At 52.7% G+C, this 16,603-nt stretch overlaps 1 protein-coding gene across 4 annotated transcripts; it reads left to right on the forward strand.

The window, feature by feature from the left end:
• The first annotated feature begins 37 nt into the window (after positions 1 to 37).
• Positions 38 to 16,479, forward strand: KHK (ketohexokinase). Of its 4 annotated transcripts, XM_032301278.1 has the most exons (9): positions 38 to 644; positions 6,388 to 6,504; positions 9,173 to 9,307; positions 9,493 to 9,627; positions 11,429 to 11,501; positions 12,201 to 12,347; positions 14,966 to 15,054; positions 15,189 to 15,346; positions 15,434 to 15,745. In XM_032301278.1, the coding sequence occupies exons 1-9, from the start codon at positions 553 to 555 to the stop codon at positions 15,517 to 15,519; spliced, it is 1,032 nt and encodes a 343-aa protein (XP_032157169.1). In that variant the 5' UTR covers positions 38 to 552; the 3' UTR covers positions 15,520 to 15,745. The 4 variants fall into 4 exon arrangements, with proteins under 4 accessions (XP_032157169.1, XP_032157170.1, XP_032157171.1 ...); XM_032301279.1 differs by lacking the exon at positions 9,173 to 9,307 and having other exon boundaries at positions 15,434 to 16,479; XM_032301280.1 differs by lacking the exon at positions 9,493 to 9,627.
• The last annotated feature ends 124 nt before the right edge of the window (positions 16,480 to 16,603 follow it).

The following is a 16,603-nucleotide window of genomic DNA, read 5'->3' on the forward strand; positions in this document are numbered from 1 at the left end:
GGCTGAGGCGTGGCCTCGGCTGGGACTAACCAGGGCGGGCGGGGCGGCCGCGATAGCGAGCTTCAGATACAAGGCCCAGCTCTACCCCGCGGGTCCAGGGTGGGGAGTCGGAGACGCAGGTGCAGCAGAGGGCAGGGCAAGTAGCGCATTTCCAGCCCATTTTCTTTTGCATTCTCGAGATCGCTTAGCTGCGCTTTAGAAACGTTTGCATCGGCTCCGAGTCCATCTGACAAGCAAGGGAACTGAGGCTGAGAAGTGGGAGGTGTTGCCATCTGCAGGCCCAGGCAACTGCTAAGGGAAGACCGGGGAACAAGACCTCGGGGGTAGCTTTCCCAGGCCACCTCTGGTCTTTGGGCGTCCGGAGCAAGGGCCCTGCTCCGTTCGTTCCCTGCACCCCGCGCTGCTGCAGGTGGCTCCCTGGAGGAGGAACTCCCACGTGGAGGAGGAGCCAGGGCAGCTCCTGGGAGCGGGGACACCATCCTCCTGGATAAGAGACAGAGGCCGGGAGGAACCCCTTCAGCCGGGCGGGCAAGAAGCTCTGGGAGCAGCCTCATGGAAGAGAAGCAGATCCTGTGCGTGGGGCTAGTGGTGCTGGACGTCATCAGCCTGGTGGACAAGTACCCTAAGGAGGACTCGGAGATAAGGTAGGGGCGCCCAGGTCCTCTCGGGACCACAGCGGCTGCTGCAGCCCAGTGTTTGTGCCCATAGAAACCCCGCAGTGAGGCCCTGATAGCCCAGCTTCAAGGCCGGACCTAGGCCCTCTGCCCGGGAATCCCCGGGGGCTCCCCACAGGAGAGAAGAGAGGAAGGAATTGAGGCTTTTCATAAGACGACCCAGGATTTGGATAGCATTGTGTTGACCAATTTCCATTTCAACTCGGGGATGGTGTCAGTCATCAGGATCCCCATTTTACTGATAAGCAAGTATAAATTCGGAGGTGAAGGGATTTATCCAGGAGCACACAGCTACTAAGGTGCAGGACCCGATTCCTGCTTTTGCTGCTGCTTTAAAAACTCCAAACCTATGCACTTGCCTCTCCAACTTCTAATTATTTACTTCTAATTATTTACCACATATATCTTGTCCCTATTTCTGAGAAAGATTTGAGGTAGCTTACGGTAAAAAGCATGCATAGTTAAACTGTTGGAGAACATTTAAGACCATGGCATTTGAGCTTTGACTATAGCTCAGGGCTTGCTGGCACTGGAGGCAAACATGAGATACCAGGGGTTATGGATAGAGCTGGTTCATGAGCCCCGCACTTTTTCCTGGTGCTAAATTCCAGGAGAAGTTTACCAGAAGTCCTTTCACAAAGGTCAATGAACAGCCTTTAGTAGTGGAAAACATCCTTCTCAGTTATCTGCCAGAAACTGAAAAGTCGGGGTGCGGTGGCTCACGCCTGTAATCCCAGCACTTTGGGAGGCTGAGGCAGGCAGATCACCTGAGGTTGGGAGTTCGAGACCAGCCTGACCAACGTGCAGAAACCCTGTCTCTACTAAAAATACAAAATTAGCCAGCCTTGACCTCCTAGACTCAAGTGATCCTCCCACTTCAGCCTCCTGAGTAGCTGGGTCCACACATCCATGCCACCATCCCAGCTGTATTTTGAATTTTGTGCAGGGACGAGGTCCCTCTGTGTTGATCAGGATGGTCTTGAGCTCCTGGGCTCAAGCAATCCTCCTGGCTCGGCTTCTCAAAGTGCCGGGAGCAGCCTCATGGAAGAGACGCAGATCCTGTGTGTGGGGCTAGTGAGCCACTGCACCCAGCTGATTTGTCACCCAGGCTGGAGTGCAGTGGTACGATCTCGGCTCACTGCAACCTCTGCCTTCTGGGGTCAAGCGATTCTCCTATCTCAGCCTCCTGAGTAGCTGGGATTACAGGTGTGCCACCACGCATGGCCAATTTTTGTATTTTTAGTACAGATGGGGATTTCACCATGCTGGCCAGGCTGGTCTCAAACTCCTGACCTTGTGATCCACCTGCTTCAGCCTCCCAAAGTGCTGGGATTATAGCTGTGAGTCACCATGCCTGGCTGGTTCTTTTTCTTTTTGAGACGGAATATTGCTCTGTCACCCAGGTTGGACTGCAGTGGCACGATCTTGGCTCACTGCAACCTCTGCCTCTTGGATTCAAGTGATTCTCCTGCCTCAACCTCCCGAGTAGCTGGGATTACAGGTGTATGCCACCATGCCCAGCTAATTTTTCATTTTTTTTGCAGAGACAGGGCTTTTTTTTTTTTTTTGTAGAGACATGTTGGCCAGGCTGGTCTTGAGCTCCTGACCTCAAGTCATCTGCCCACCTCAGCCTCCCGAAGTGCTGAGGTTACAGGGTGAGCCACCACACCCAGCCTGTTGGTTCTTGTATTTACTCTTGATAAGGGCTCCACCGTTACACTGTAATGCTGTGAAGGCATTTCTGTGGGGCAGGACACTAGCTTTCTCTTGGTGCCGTCAGCGAGTGCTTAGAATACTGAGAATTGCTCTTAGGCTACATCCGTTGTCCCAGCTAAGAACTGGATAAGAGGCAGTTCAAGACTGAACTCCAGCAAGACACGTGACACCGCTGATGGCCATGAGGCTGAGGTGAGACACAGGCACTCCTCAGGCTTTGGGGCCACAAAGCACTGTCACATATATTATTTCATATCCTCCTCCTAGCAGCCCATGAGAACTGTGTAAAAAGATCAGTGAAATCCTTTATATAGGCAAGGAAGCTGAAGATTTGGAGTTTTCTAAGGCCATGGAGTTAAATGGTGGCACTCGAGCTGCAGCTCGAGTCTCCCAGCGTGGAGTCCAGTACCCTTGCCCTGCGTTGTCTCCTGTACATCCTGTCCCTTTGCTGCTGACCGTCTCTTCGAGTTGACCCTTTGCTTTGGTTTGCCAGGGGTTAGAGCCCCTTGCCAGCGGTGCAGGGATGGGAGGAAGGGGCACGGGCATGCCACTGTGTAGACCTGACCCACTGTGCAAGGTCGAGGCAGCCTCAGGACATGGCACTTAGTGAGGAGTTGGGTTCATCTCAGGGGAACAGTGCAAATTCCAGGGCCACAGGCTCTCCGAGGACCATGGAGAGCCTGGGGAAAGACTCAGCACCTCGTTCTGTCAGAGCTGAAGTCTCATTTCTTCTCAGCTAAATTATGTCAGGAAGGTAGGAGAAGGAGGTCCTGCCAGCACCTGCACTGATGGGGCAGGTTCTGAAGGTGGGCACCAAATGAGGCACCTCTCTAAAGAGCCCCTTCCCGTGTCTGCCACGCTCCTGCCCCCCAGGCCATGCCCCTCCTCCAGCCCCGTGGCCCTGATTCCCTGCAGCCTGGCTTCTGGACTGTTTGCCTCCTAGAAGAGTACATTCCAGTGGGACCCAGCCCTTCCTGCGTGTCTCAGCCCCACCTATCCCAGGGTCTCCGTGCTTGACAGGCAGCTGGGGACTCTTGGGAGCTGCCTGGGATGTGACCTCTGCCTCCCAGAACCCATGCCAAGGAGAACCTTCCAGAAAGCATCCTCCTGCTCAGCTGAGCATTTCTGCACAGGAAATATCAGTGAGACTTTGAAGGGTTTCCCAAGAGTGAAATCCCTTCCTTTCCCTTGCCTTCCCTTCCTTTCCCTTCCCTTCCCTTCCCTTCCCTTCCCTCCCCTCCCCTCCCCCCTCCCTCCCCCTCTTCCCTTCCCTTTTCCCTTCCCTTCCCTCTTCCCTTCCCACTGAGTCTCACTCTGTCACCAGGCTGGAGTGCAGTGGCCTGATCTTAGCTTACTACAACCTCTGCCTCCCAGGTTCGAGCAAATCTCCTGCCTCAGCCTTCAGAGTAGCTGGGACTACAGATGTGCGCCACTACACCTAGCTAATTTTTTGTATTTTTAGTAGAGACAGGGTTTCACCATGTTGGCCAGGATGGTCTCGATCTCTTGACCTCATGATCTGCCTACTTAGCCTCCCAAAGTGCTAGGATTACAGGCGTGAGCCACCGTGTCTGGCCATATACCCTTGCTTAGAAACCTCATCAAAGCTTGGGCCTAACTACTTTTTGTTTAAAAACACAGAGTAAACCCTAACCCTAACCCTAACCCCTAACCCTAACCCTAACCCAGAAAAAAAAAAAATCACACACACACACAAAACACACACACACACACACACACACACACACACACACACACAGAGTAAACAGCAGTAGCTCTGGGGTCAGGAAACTTGGATTCCCACATCAGCTTTGTCCTTAACTATTGATCAATTCAGATCCCTCAAGATTCCTCCTTCTTTTCGTAAAAATTTCTGTAAAGCCTAGCTTGAAAATCTTTGACCAGCTGGGTGCAGTGGCTCATGCCTATAATCCCAGCACTTTGGGAGGCCCAAGCAAGAGGATTGCTTGAGCAGCGGAGTTCAAGACCAGTCTGGGCAACATAAAGAGATGCCATCTCTACAAAAAATTTTCAAAAATTAGTGGGGTATGGTGCTGCATATCTACCCAGCTACTCAGGAGACTGAGGTTGGGGGATCACTTGAGCCCAGGAGGCTGAGGCTACAGTAAACCATGATCATGCCACTGCACTGCGTCCTGGGTGACAGAGCGACTCTGTCTCAAAATAAATAAATAAATAAATTACTATCCTTTGTCGTTATTGTTGTTGTTGAGACAGGATCTCGCTCTCCCACCCAGGCTGGAGTGCAGTATCAGGGCTCACCACAGCCTAAACCTCCCGGGCTCATGTGCTACCCCAAATTCAGCCTCCTGAGTAGCTGGAACCACAGCTATGCACTACCATACCCAGCTAATTTTAAAAATTTTTATAGAGACAAGATCTCCCTTTGTTGCCCAGGCTGGTCTCGAACTTCTGGGCTCAAGCAATCCTCCTGCTTTGGCCTCTCAATGTGCTGGGATTATAGGCATGAGCCAGCGTGCCTGGCCTACGATTGTTTTTTTCAAATGACATCATGCTCCCTTTTTCCCAAAACTGAAGTTTTGTGTACACATATGCTTTAGCCTAAAAATTCTGGTTCGGTTTTTTTCTCTTAATTAGTGGTTCTTTGGTACTGCTCCTTTTATTGTAAGCTGCCACAATTACTATTATTAATACTATCGGAACTGGTACAATAGAAATAACACGGTTACCTCAAAGGTAATGACACTGATTAATGATTTCTCATTTGTGCTCTAGTAACACCGTGAGGTGATCAGTGCTTTGACTCTATGTGTGAAAGTTATCATTTTTGCTGCTGCTGATGATGAAGCTCTTCAGGTGTGTCTTGTTAGTTTCCTTTTGATTGGTTTTTAGTAAAGATGGAGAAGTGCTCCCTGCTGCCACTTTTTTTTTTTTTTGTTTTTGTTTTCTTTTGATGCGAGGTTGACTTGTTGTGGCATGAACTCGGCTCACTGCAACCTCTGCCTCCCAGGTTCAAATTATTCTCCTGCCTCAGGCTCCCGAGTAGCTGGGACTACAGATGCTCACTACCAAGCCCGGGTCTTATTTTTGTTTTTTTTTTTTTTTTTTTTTGAGATGGAGTTTCGCTTTTGTTACCCAGGCTGGAGTGCAATGGCGCGATCTCGGCTCACCGCAACCTCCGCCTCCCGGGTTCAGGCAATTCTCCTGCCCCAGCCTCCTGAGTCGCTGGGATTACAGGCACACGCCACCATGCCCAGCTAATTTTTTGTATTTTTAGTAGAGACGGGGTTTCACCATGTTGACCAGGATGGTCTCGATCTCTCAACCTCGTGATCCACCCGCCTCGGCCTCCCACAGTGCTGGGATTACAGGCTTGAGCCACCGCGCCCGGCCTTAATTTTTGTATTTTTAATAGAGACAGGGTTTCACCATATTGGCCAGGATGGTCTCGATGTCTTGACCTCATGATCCGCCTACTTCAGCCTCCCAAAGTGTTGGGATTACAGGTGTGAGCCACTGCACCCGGCCAGTTCTGCAGTTTCTATTGAAGTAGGCACTCCTAAGACAGTGGTAGGTATAAATATGATACCTTTGGGAAGAGGCACTTAGTTCCCGAGGTCCTTGGAGTTGCTGCAGCTCTCAAGGAGGAGGCCAAAGGTACAGCCTCCGTGAGCAGCTCTGACCAGGGGAAAAGGTGAAGAGGAGATGATCTGGAGTGAGTAGGGCTCTCAAATTGTGATGGACCCAAGAGAGGTTTCCTGGTGCCCTAGGAACAGATGGAAACATGGAAAGGAATGCTGTGGCTCGAATTTAGCCTGAGCTGGGGAGGTAGACACCCTCTCTGCCAAGCTCCTTCCCTTGGCCAGCCTCGGCTGCCCCAGGTAGAACATGAGACAGCAGCCTAGATGCCATCTGAGACAAGTCCTCAGCTGTCACACTCTGTAGGTCCCTATACGGGGGACTGTGGTTGGGACCAGCCTGCTGGGACTGCAGGGACCCTCCCTGTGCTTTGCAGGTGCTTGTCACAGAGATGGCAGCGCGGAGGCAACGCGTCCAACTCCTGCACCGTTCTCTCCTTGCTCGGAGCCCCCTGCGCCTTCATGGGCTCCATGGCCCCTGGCCATGTTGCTGAGTAAGTCCAGGAGGGAGCGCCCACTGGGGAAGGCCTGCCTGCATCGTGGGGGGAAAAGAAGAATGTATCCACCCTGGGCGGGTGGGGGGTTAGAAATGGGTTGTGGCCGGCAGAAACGTGGGGAGCGGGGACGGTGGAGCACCAGCCTCAGTGCTGTTCTGGTGCGGCCTCTCTGCAGTTGGGGGCTGATGCTGCCCCTGTGAAGCTTTCCTTGTCACAGCTGGTTTCCTGGCCACTTCCTGGAGCCTGCTTCAGCCTCTTCCCTTCTCCTTCCTTGCCTCCTGCAGACTCTGCGGTGGATTTGCCTTTGCCTTTCCTAAGTCCCTTATCCTGGCCATGCTTGAGGCAGAAGGCAGTTAGGGGCACGCTGTACTCATCCTCCCTCAGGAATGGCCTGCATCCATGGTCTCCCGGTCCAGGCCCACAGCTTCTGTCCCAGTTGAGGGGCAGGCTGGTGCTCATGTCCCTGTTGTTCACTGAAGCAGTGAGAGTACACTGCTCAAGGACACCCTGAAGCCACGTGCTAAAGCTGGGCTCAGACCCCACACCTCCCAGCTCACTGGTTGGCAGGGCTATAGCCCTAAGTGGCTCATGCGTGCCCTCCATGTTGGCTGCTGCTGGGACCTCAGAGCCCTTTGACCCCTGGTGCTGCCGACTCAGCAAGCACTTATCGGGAAGTGAGGCCCACTCTTTGCACACTGTGAGCACTGGGGCAGGCTGCCAGGTTGCTGGCCTGTGAAGTGCAGCCCTTTGAACTCTAGTTTGAGGGGGGCTGCTGGCAGAGTCTAACCGCCTGAGCTATAGCCAAACTCCCTGCCCTGATGAACTGGCAGGAAGAGAATAGAGGGAGAGAATCTGCCCTGTGAGATGGAACAGGATGGCTCAGAGCCAAGGGCTAGTGACTCGTTAAACCTCTTCAGGCTGGGCGCGGTGGCTCAAGCCTGTAATCCCAGCACTTTGGGAGGCCGAGGAGGGTGGATCACGAGGTCAAGAGATTGAGACCATCCTGGTCAACATGGTGAAACCCCGTCTCTACTAAAAATACAAAAAATTAGCTGGGCATGGTGGTGTGTGCCTGTAATCCCAGCTACTCAGGAGGCTGAGGCAGGAGAATTGCCTGAACCCAGGAGGCGGAGGTTGCGATGAGCTGAGATCGCGCCATTGCACTCCAGCCTGGGTAACATGAGTGAAACTCCATCTCAAAAAAAAAAAAAAAAAAAACCTCTTCAGTAGCTCCTTTCCTCCGAGCTGGAGGCAGGAGGTGGCTGTCGCTTAGAATGGCCAACTCTCCTTTACATAGCAATCATGCCGATGGGAGGGCTATTCAGAATCCTACCCATGTGCTTGACAAACCTTTAGAGAGCACCTACCATGTGCCAGGTACTGTAGGTGCAAGAGTTATTTGGCACACCAAACCATATTTCCAATGCTTTGGGAAAGCTACTGTTGAAAGGAGTTGTAAGTCAAGGAATGATACCCTGACTTGGTACCTTTATGCAAATCTGTATTATCCAGCTTTGGTGTTGCTGAAAGCAGGCTCTGGCCAGGCGAGAAAAGCCAGGATGGTGGCTGGACTGCTGGGCATAATTGCCAGTTCTTTTTATTTTTATTTTTTTGGAAATGGAGTTTAGCTCTTGTTGTTTAGACTGGAGTGCAGTGGCTCTGTCACTGCAACCTCTGCCTCCTGGGTTCAAGGGATTCTCCTGCCTCGGCCTCCCGAGTAGCTGGGATTACAGGCATGTGCCACCATATCCAGCTAATTTCGTATTTTTAGTAGAGATGGCTTTTCTCCATGTTGGTCAGACTGGTCTCAAACTCCTGACCTTAGGTGATCCTCCTGCCTCGGCCTCCCAAAGTGCTGGGATTATAGGTGTGAGCCATTGTGCCCAGCCTAATTGCCAGTTCTTCAGCACAGAACAGTGCACATCCAGAGAGGGATGGGATGGCAGGGGCTGGTCTCCTTGTCCTCGCCCCTGGGCTCTCTCTGCATGGAGGGCATTCTGGGAGAGAGTTCTGGACAAGGCCCATACTGAGTGGCATCAGGTACCAGGAGCCAGCTAATTGCCTGGGAGGGATCACCTGTCACCTGCAGGAGGACAGCGCAGTGAGCTGGCTCACCAAGGCAGCACCACTTCTAGGCTGGGCCTCCTGGAGGCAGGCAGAGAGTGAGAGAAATCACAGCATTAGAACTGGGAGGGACTCGGAGAGGACAGCACCATGGATGAGCATGTGGAGGACAGCTGGGGGCAAAGTATTGCCTTGGAGATTAATTATTAATCCTGCTTGGGCATTGCAGGAAACAAGCCACGGTGCCTCCACCTGCTTGGTTCAAATAGGGTACAGGTTCTAGGGCCCGTCCAAGTTTCTGAACAGGAGCAAATCCTTTCCAGCTTGAGCTGGACTGAAAAACAGAGTCAGGATCAGGGCATGCTTCAGCCAAGACCTGAAAGGATGGCCTTAGTGTTTCTCTCTCTGAGCTCCAGGCTCTACACTCCTGCCTCTCCTGCCCTGCTGCACTGCCAGTGGCAAGACTGTGATTCCCAGTTCTCTCCCAGCCTCCTTTGCTTGCACCCCTGCCTTTAAGGGTCCCCAGTGGCCCTGCCAGCTACCCTCTAGTCCCCAAACCCTTGTCGAACTGCACCCCCTTCGGGTTACTCCGCCCTGGCAGTTTTGTCCTGGATGACCTCCGCCGCTATTCTGTGGACCTCCGCTACATGGTCTTTCAGACCACAGGCTCCGTCCCCATCGCCACAGTCATCATCAACGAGGCCAGTGGTAGCCGCACCATCCTATACTATGACAGGTTTGTACAACTGTCTGTGCCTTGCCAGCTGCTGCCGCCATCACCAAAACTCCCAGAACAGGACTCTTCTCTTAGAGGCTCGTGTGCTCCGGTACCCGCTCCCCACTCCCATGGGAGGTCCAGGCCACTTGCAGGCGCTAATCGGTGTCTCCTTGACCTTTCCCTGGCCTGGCCTCCACCCTAAGCTTCCTAGTGGCTGACTTCAGGCGGCGGGGCGTGGATGTGTCTCAGGTGGCCTGGCAGAGCAAGGGGGACACACCCAGCTCCTGCTGCATCATCAACAACTCCAATGGCAACCGTACCATTGTGCTCCATGACACGTAAGGCCCCCTGGCCTCACCCTGCCACAACCCACCAATCAGTTGGCTCAATCAGTTCCCTCACTCGCCACCGTGGGCATCCCAACTGCCCCCCTCTGTGGCTTCTCTGTACCAGAAATTGCTCCCCTGTTAAAATGTCCAGTGATTTCTGAATTGCTTTCAATTAAGGTAAAAGTGAGGTGGGAAGGGTAGGGCTTTGCTGTGCCTGGTGACTGGCCTTGGTCAACACCAAAGAAGCGCAGACAGGCCTATATAAAATGTAATTTATGAAGTGATTCCTCCATGATTATTAAATAGTTAATCAGCAGCTTGGGTGTGGGTGTGGGGAAACTGTTCTCAGGGCAGAGGGGTGGGAGATGGGATTCAACCCTTCTCAAGAAGGGCTGGGGGGCCCACTGGGATTTCCAGAGTCAGCCCCAGAGTTGCCAGCCTGCAGCATGGCACTAAGGAGCTGGGGTTTGGGTGTGTAAAAGAGATGAGCCCCCCAAAGATTCCAGCATGATGAAGCCAGGCCAGACATGCCACACACCATTCATAGCCATTGCTGAAGGAGAAGGAGAGGGAACACTGGGTAAGCGGATCAGGGCGTGTAACGTGGTGCTGACCTGCGGGAATGGGACATCCCTCCCTTCAGGGTCCCAGGCCGCTCAAGAGAGGCCCATGGGCCTAGACATGTCTCATCCCTCGAAGACTCCCTCCTGCAGGATTTTAGAGGTTTACTTTACTGAGAACCTAGTACATGCCAGGTACTATCATGGCTGAGAGGGCCCAAGCTCAGCTGCCCTGGGGATCAGGCTATCCCTACTGCCCAGCCTGACCACTGGACCTGGAGGAGGGGCAGCCACCCCTTGGCTCTGTATGTGCAGTGAGTGAGGGGGCAGGCACCTATGCTACAGGTGACCTTCGCATTGGGCAATCCTAGTCAAATGCTCGTTAAGCAACAATCTGTAGCAACCCTGATCAAAGACACAACGTAGCTATTCACAGGAGAGGAGAGAAAGGAGCTCTGAAGAGAAATATTTATTGCCCACTGGCCTCAGTCCAGGTACATTCACACACATTACCTGCAACTGCAGCAGCCTGCAAGGAGGCTGGGGGTTTCAGCCCCATTTATCAACAGGGAAGCAGCCTCCAAGAGGCCCAGGCAGGTCACACAGCTATAGTTAAGTGGAAGGATTTGGCCACAGAACGTGGAGCAGGCATGTTGGCTGAGTTGAGGTCTCTGGCCCAGAAGGTGAGGCAGACTCCTGTCCAGGGTCTCCGTTCCTAAACCAGCCAAACACAAACTCTTCCTCAAGTGCCAACTACTTTGACCTCAGGGTTGCAACAGGAAACTACTAAACTCAGGACATGGATGCCATAGGTAAGCTCCAACGCTAGGGCGCCAGAAGTAAGGGGGACCAGGCAGCCCAGGCAGAGGGTCTCAGGCTTTATAGTTTCCCAGGGCTCTGCCTGTGGGAGCTGTGTGCTACTGCAAGGGATTCTGGGAAGTGTAGGCTTGGCACTCTTGGTGCATTCTGGGAGATGCAGTCTCCAAGACACACAGACCTGGCCAGTTAACACGTGCTGCTGTTCAGTTTACCCTGAGATAATCACAATCTCAAACCCAGGAAGGGGCACCCTAGCAGACTGTAAAAGGGCCCACCTGGAGCTAAGCCTGAGAATCCTTTGCTGTGGATCCAGCTTCCTGCCATTCTGCCGGCAGTGCAGGCACAGGGTCCACAGCTGCCAGTTAGAGACCCTGGCCCTGGCTGACCCCATCATGCTCTTTCTTCTCTGTCCTTTCCATCCTGTGACCTAGGAGCCTGCCAGATGTGTCTGCTAAGGACTTTGAGAAGGTTGATCTGACCCGGTTCAAGTGGATCCACATTGAGGCAAGCCCTGCCTTACCTGTGTTTCAATGGGCTCAACCTGCCAGTATCCTCCACATGTTCTCCTCCTTGCTTTCTTTGAACCATCAAGTACCTTAGAGATAAATGAATCCAACCCCCGTATTCCCTCTCCATCCTTCCTTATGTCTGCAGGTGAGGAAACCAAGGCCCAGAAAGACTAGGTGACTTATTCAAGGTCACACAGCAGAACGTAGGCACAGCTGGCTCCAGGCCAAGTCCTGTGCTTTCTGTGCTACAGGCTGCCCCACCGCCTCCAACTCTGCCTCTGGCAGAAGTCTGACTGCTTAGGGCCTGACGCATTACCTCTGGGGAAGCTGGAAGGACAGGGCCTGACTCAGCTCCCAAATAAAGGGAACTAGAACCTTTACTCCAAGAGAGGTTTTGGAGTCTAGGTGGGAGGAAATCCTGAGAAGTTCTGAGTTCTGGCTCCATCATTTAACCTATGGTAGGTCTTTCACAGTCTCTGTTATTCTTTAGTCTTCTCATCTGTGGAATGTGTAGCTGGTTGATAAGGTCTCCAAGGTCCACGACAGCTCTGAATTTTGAGATTTAGGTTGGGGTTCTAGCCCAGCCTCCCCCAGGCCCTCTCCCTCCTCACTCAGAGTTTCAGCAGGGCAGGAAGAATGAGCCAGATTGGCCAGGCAGTGCTCAGCAGTCCTCAGCTGCCCTGTCCTGCCCCAGGGCCGGAATGCATCGGAGCAGGTGAAGATGCTGGAGCGGATAGACACGCACAACGCCAGGCAGCCTCCGGAGCAGAAGATCTGGGTGTCCGTGGAGGTGGAGAAGCCGCGAGAGGAGCTCTTCCAGCTATTTGGCTATGGAGACGTTGTGGGTGCCCCCTGCAGCCTCTCTTTGCCACTTCCAGCTAATTTGGTTCTTCTTCTTCTTCTTTTTTATTTTTATGTTTTTTGCCCACCTGCAACTGTCTTGATCGAGTTATAGAGACAGCATCTTGCTCTGTCGCCAGGCTGGACTGCAGTAGCACGATCTCAGCTCACTGCAACCTCTACTTCCCAGGTTCAAGGGATTCTCCTGCCTCATCCTCCCAAGTAGCTGGGACAACAGGTGTGCACCACCAAGCCCAGCTAATTTTTGTATTTTTAGTAGAGACGGGGTTTTACCATATTGGCCAGGATGGTCTCGATCTCTTGACCTCGTGATCCGCCCGCCTTGGCCTCCCAAAGTACTGGGATACTGGCAGTAAGCCACCGTGGCTGACCACTAATTTGGTTCTTAAAGGGGGCCAGAGTCCTTTTATCCTGCCTACCACAGTTGGAATAATGGTTCCTGGTTTGGGGGTTAAAACAAAAAGGTAAACACATAGCCTTGGGCTCCAGTGCAGGCCTCAGCAGTGACCAAGGAGTAGAATGTCTCCACCCCAGGACGGTGCACAGGTGTAAGAATACCCAGAGGGCTTGGGTAGGGCCTAGACAGCCATAGGGCAAGCCTGTGGGGAAGCATCTCCTCTCTGGGGCTCCCCAGGCTTTTCCGCTGCACAGTGAGGGCACACAACTGTTCTCTGAGGTTTCTGCCAACTCAAGGCTGTCTTGCAGGTTGTGGGGGCCACTAGGGGTGAGGCGAGGGTGGGAAGGAGACTTGCATGAGTTACTTTTTGAAAGGCTGGATATAAATGGAATTTGGAAGATAATCCCAACATCATAGCAGAAGCTGGTTGGAGACCATCCAGCCAAGGTCCTCAACCTTGGCTGCATATTAAAAAAGAAGAATGTAGGCCAGTGCAGTGACTCACACCTGTAATCCAAGCACTTTGGGAAGCTGAGGCAGGATTTCTTGATGCCAGGGGTCCAAGACCAGCCTGAGCAACATAGCAAGACTCTTGTCTCTATGAAAATAAAGAAATTAGGCCAGGAACAGTGTCTCATACTTGTAATCCCAGCACCTTGGGAGGCCAGTGCAGGAGGATCACTTGAACCCAAGAGTTTGAGACCAGCCTGGGCAAGATTGCAAGACCCTGTCTCTGTCCAAAAAAAAAAAAAAAAATCCTGGCATGGTGGTTTCTACCCATAGTCCCAGCTACTAAGGAGGCTGAGGCAGGAAGATTGCTTGAGCCGAGGAGTTCAAGGCTGCAGTGAGCCATAACTGGCTGCAGTAAGCCATAATTGCACCACTGCATCCCAGCCAACAGAGCAAGACCCTGACTCTGAAAAAAGATGGCTGAGCCCCACCATCTTGTATTTATTTGATTGGCAGGGGTAGAGCCAAGGCTTCTGTGTGTGTGTGTGTGTGTGTGTGTGTGTGTGTGTGTGTGTGTGTGTTTTACCAAAACTATCTCTGGAGATTCTAAAGTGTAGCTAGTGTTGAAGGAGCCCCTTTGTTTTCCAGATGTAGAAACCATACCTAGAGGACATAGTTGTGTGTGGGAAAACCCAGCAAAACCGCTCCAGGGAGCCAGCATGGCAGTGGTAGAGTCCATCCCAAGGTGGCGCTCAAGGCTTTCTGTGGGTTTTCAATCCTTTGATCCTTGAACAAACTGACCAGGGCTTTTAACAATTTACAAGGCTGTATTCTATTATATATAAGCATCAATAAAAATGTATTTCTGGGCCTGGCACGGTGGCTTATGCCTGTAACCCCAGCACTTTGGGAGGCCGAGGCAGACGGATCACCTGAGGTCGGAAGTTCGAGATCAGCCTGACCAACATGGAGAAACCCTGTCTCTACTAAAAATACAAACTAGCTGGGCGTGGTGGCACATGCCTGTAATCCCAGCTACTCCAGAGGCAGAGACAGGAGAATCACTTTAACCTGGGAGGCAGAGGTTGCAGTGAACTGAGATTGCGCCATTGCACTCCAGCCTGGACAACAAGAGTGAAACTCCGTCTCAAAAAAAAATGTGTTGGCCAGGCACGGTGGCTCACACTTGTAATCCCAGGACTTTGGAAGACCGAGGTGGGTGGATCACAAGATCAGGAGTTCAAGACCAGCCTGTCCAACATGGTGAAACCCCGTCTCTACTAAAAATACAAAAATTAGCTGGGCATGGTGGCATGTACCTCAGCTACTCAAGAGGCTGAGGCAAGAAAATTGCTTGAACCTGGGAGGTGGAGGTTGCAGTGAGACGAGATTGTGCCACTGCATTCCAGCCTGATGACAGAAAAAGACTGTCTCAAAAAAAAAAAAAAAAAAAATGTGTTTCTGGCTGAGTGCAATGGCTCACACCTGTAAGTCCAGAAATGTAGGAGGCTGAGGCAGGAAAATAATTTGGGGCCAGGAGTTTGAGACCAGCCTGGACAACACAGGGAGACCCTGTCTTTACAAAAAATAAAGAAAAAAGAAAACCATGTTCCCGTGGGACAGTGAGATGCTATGTTGGGGATCTATGTGGACATGTTGGGAGAGTCGTATTGTAAAAGGGGCAACGCCAGGCTGCTGTTGGTGAGTGGCAAGTTAGAGGTGACCGCCAGCTTCTCTTCCACTGCCCACAGGTGTTTGTCAGCAAAGATGTGGCCAAGCACTTGGGGTTCCGGTCAGCAGGGGAAGCCCTGAGGGCCTTGTATGGTCGTGTGAGGAAAGGGTGAGCCGGGGAAGCCAGGAAGGGGCTCTAGGGGGTACAGGGTGAGCCTGGACTCCAGGGGTCTGCCCTGGGGCTGAGGGGATGACTTGGGGGACGGGTGGGCTAACATCCAGCTAAGTGGAGCTGTCTTGCAGGGCTGTGCTTATCTGTGCCTGGGCTGAGGAGGGCGCCGACGCCCTGGGCCCTGATGGCAAATTGCTCCACTCGGATGCTTTCCCGCCACCCCGTGTGGTAGATACCCTGGGGGCTGGAGACACCTTCAACGCCTCCATCATCTTCAGCCTATCCCAGGGTAAGTACAGCAGCAGGAGGGGACAAGGACTGGGACATGTCCCTGCTCCAAACACCCAGCTGACCTAGCTACTTCTCCCTCCTCCAGGGAGGAGCATGCAGGAAGCACTGAGATTCGGGTGCCAGGTGGCCGGCAAGAAGTGTGGCCTGCAGGGCTTTGATGGCATCGTGTGAGGGCTGTGCAGCAGGAGGAGCTGGCTCCCCAACACCACGGAAGCTGCCTGCCATTGCGGCTGCATCGCCTTCTCCCCTCCATTCAGCCTGGCATCCAGGTTGCCCTGCTCACGGGACAGATGCAGGCCATAGGGAGGACTCTGCCTGTGTCCTGTGTTCCCCACACGTCTCTCCCTGCAGAGCCTCAGAGCAAATAAATCTTCCTCAGAGCCATCTTCCCCTGGCAGCTTCTGTCCTGGATGTCTGGACTGCTCTGGCTGGGCATTCCGGAGGCTCTGACTCTTCAGTCCTCCCTCTTTGTGTCCATTCCCCCAATTAACCTCCCTGCCCAGGCCCAGAGGAGGGGTTGCCTGGGCCAGAGCAGCAAGAAGTGCCCCAGGCTTGCCACCAGCTCTGTCCTGGCTGGGGAGGACACTCAGCCAGCCCATACCCAGCGAATTTGCTGAACAACCAGAAGCCGTGAGAGCTGCTCGGGGCCTGGGAGTCCACATGGCTGAGCCAAACTGACAGGTCAGTGGGCGGGGTGCCTCCTCTGCCCTGCCCACCAGCCTTTGTTGTCCAAAAATATCTCCTCCTGCTGACTGCCCCAGAGCCTGAAAGTCTCACCTTTGGAGACCACCTTGGAATTAAGGGGGTGCCTCAGCCACAAATGTGACCCAGGATACAGAGTGTTGCTGTCCTCAGGGAGGTCGGATCTAAAACATGTATTGAAATTGGGGCCAACTCCAATATAGGGGGATAAGGCCTTATAATGTAAAGAGCATGGGCTTTAGAGTCAGAGAGACCTGGATTCAAATCTGCCATTTAATTTGCTGCATGTCACCTTACGGTACAGTGCTTAACACAATCTGCCTCAATTTCTTCATCTGTCAAATGAAGCCAGTTCTGCTTGGTCATAGAATTATTGTGAAGATAAAATTATATAATATATAAAATGCCCAGCATGATGCCTGATGTGTACGAGTCTCTCAAAAAGTTCTAGTGATGATTAATATTACTGGGGGTGGGGGGCAGATACAGGGTGATAGGGACTACCTGCCCTGAGCTACAGGAGAGTATGGGGTGTCTGAACACCAGGTGAGGG

Source organism: Sapajus apella, unplaced genomic scaffold (assembly GCF_009761245.1).
Source record: "Sapajus apella isolate SASKATOON/1434 unplaced genomic scaffold, GSC_monkey_1.0 scaffold44, whole genome shotgun sequence".
Classification (NCBI taxonomy): Eukaryota; Metazoa; Chordata; class Mammalia; order Primates; family Cebidae; genus Sapajus; species Sapajus apella.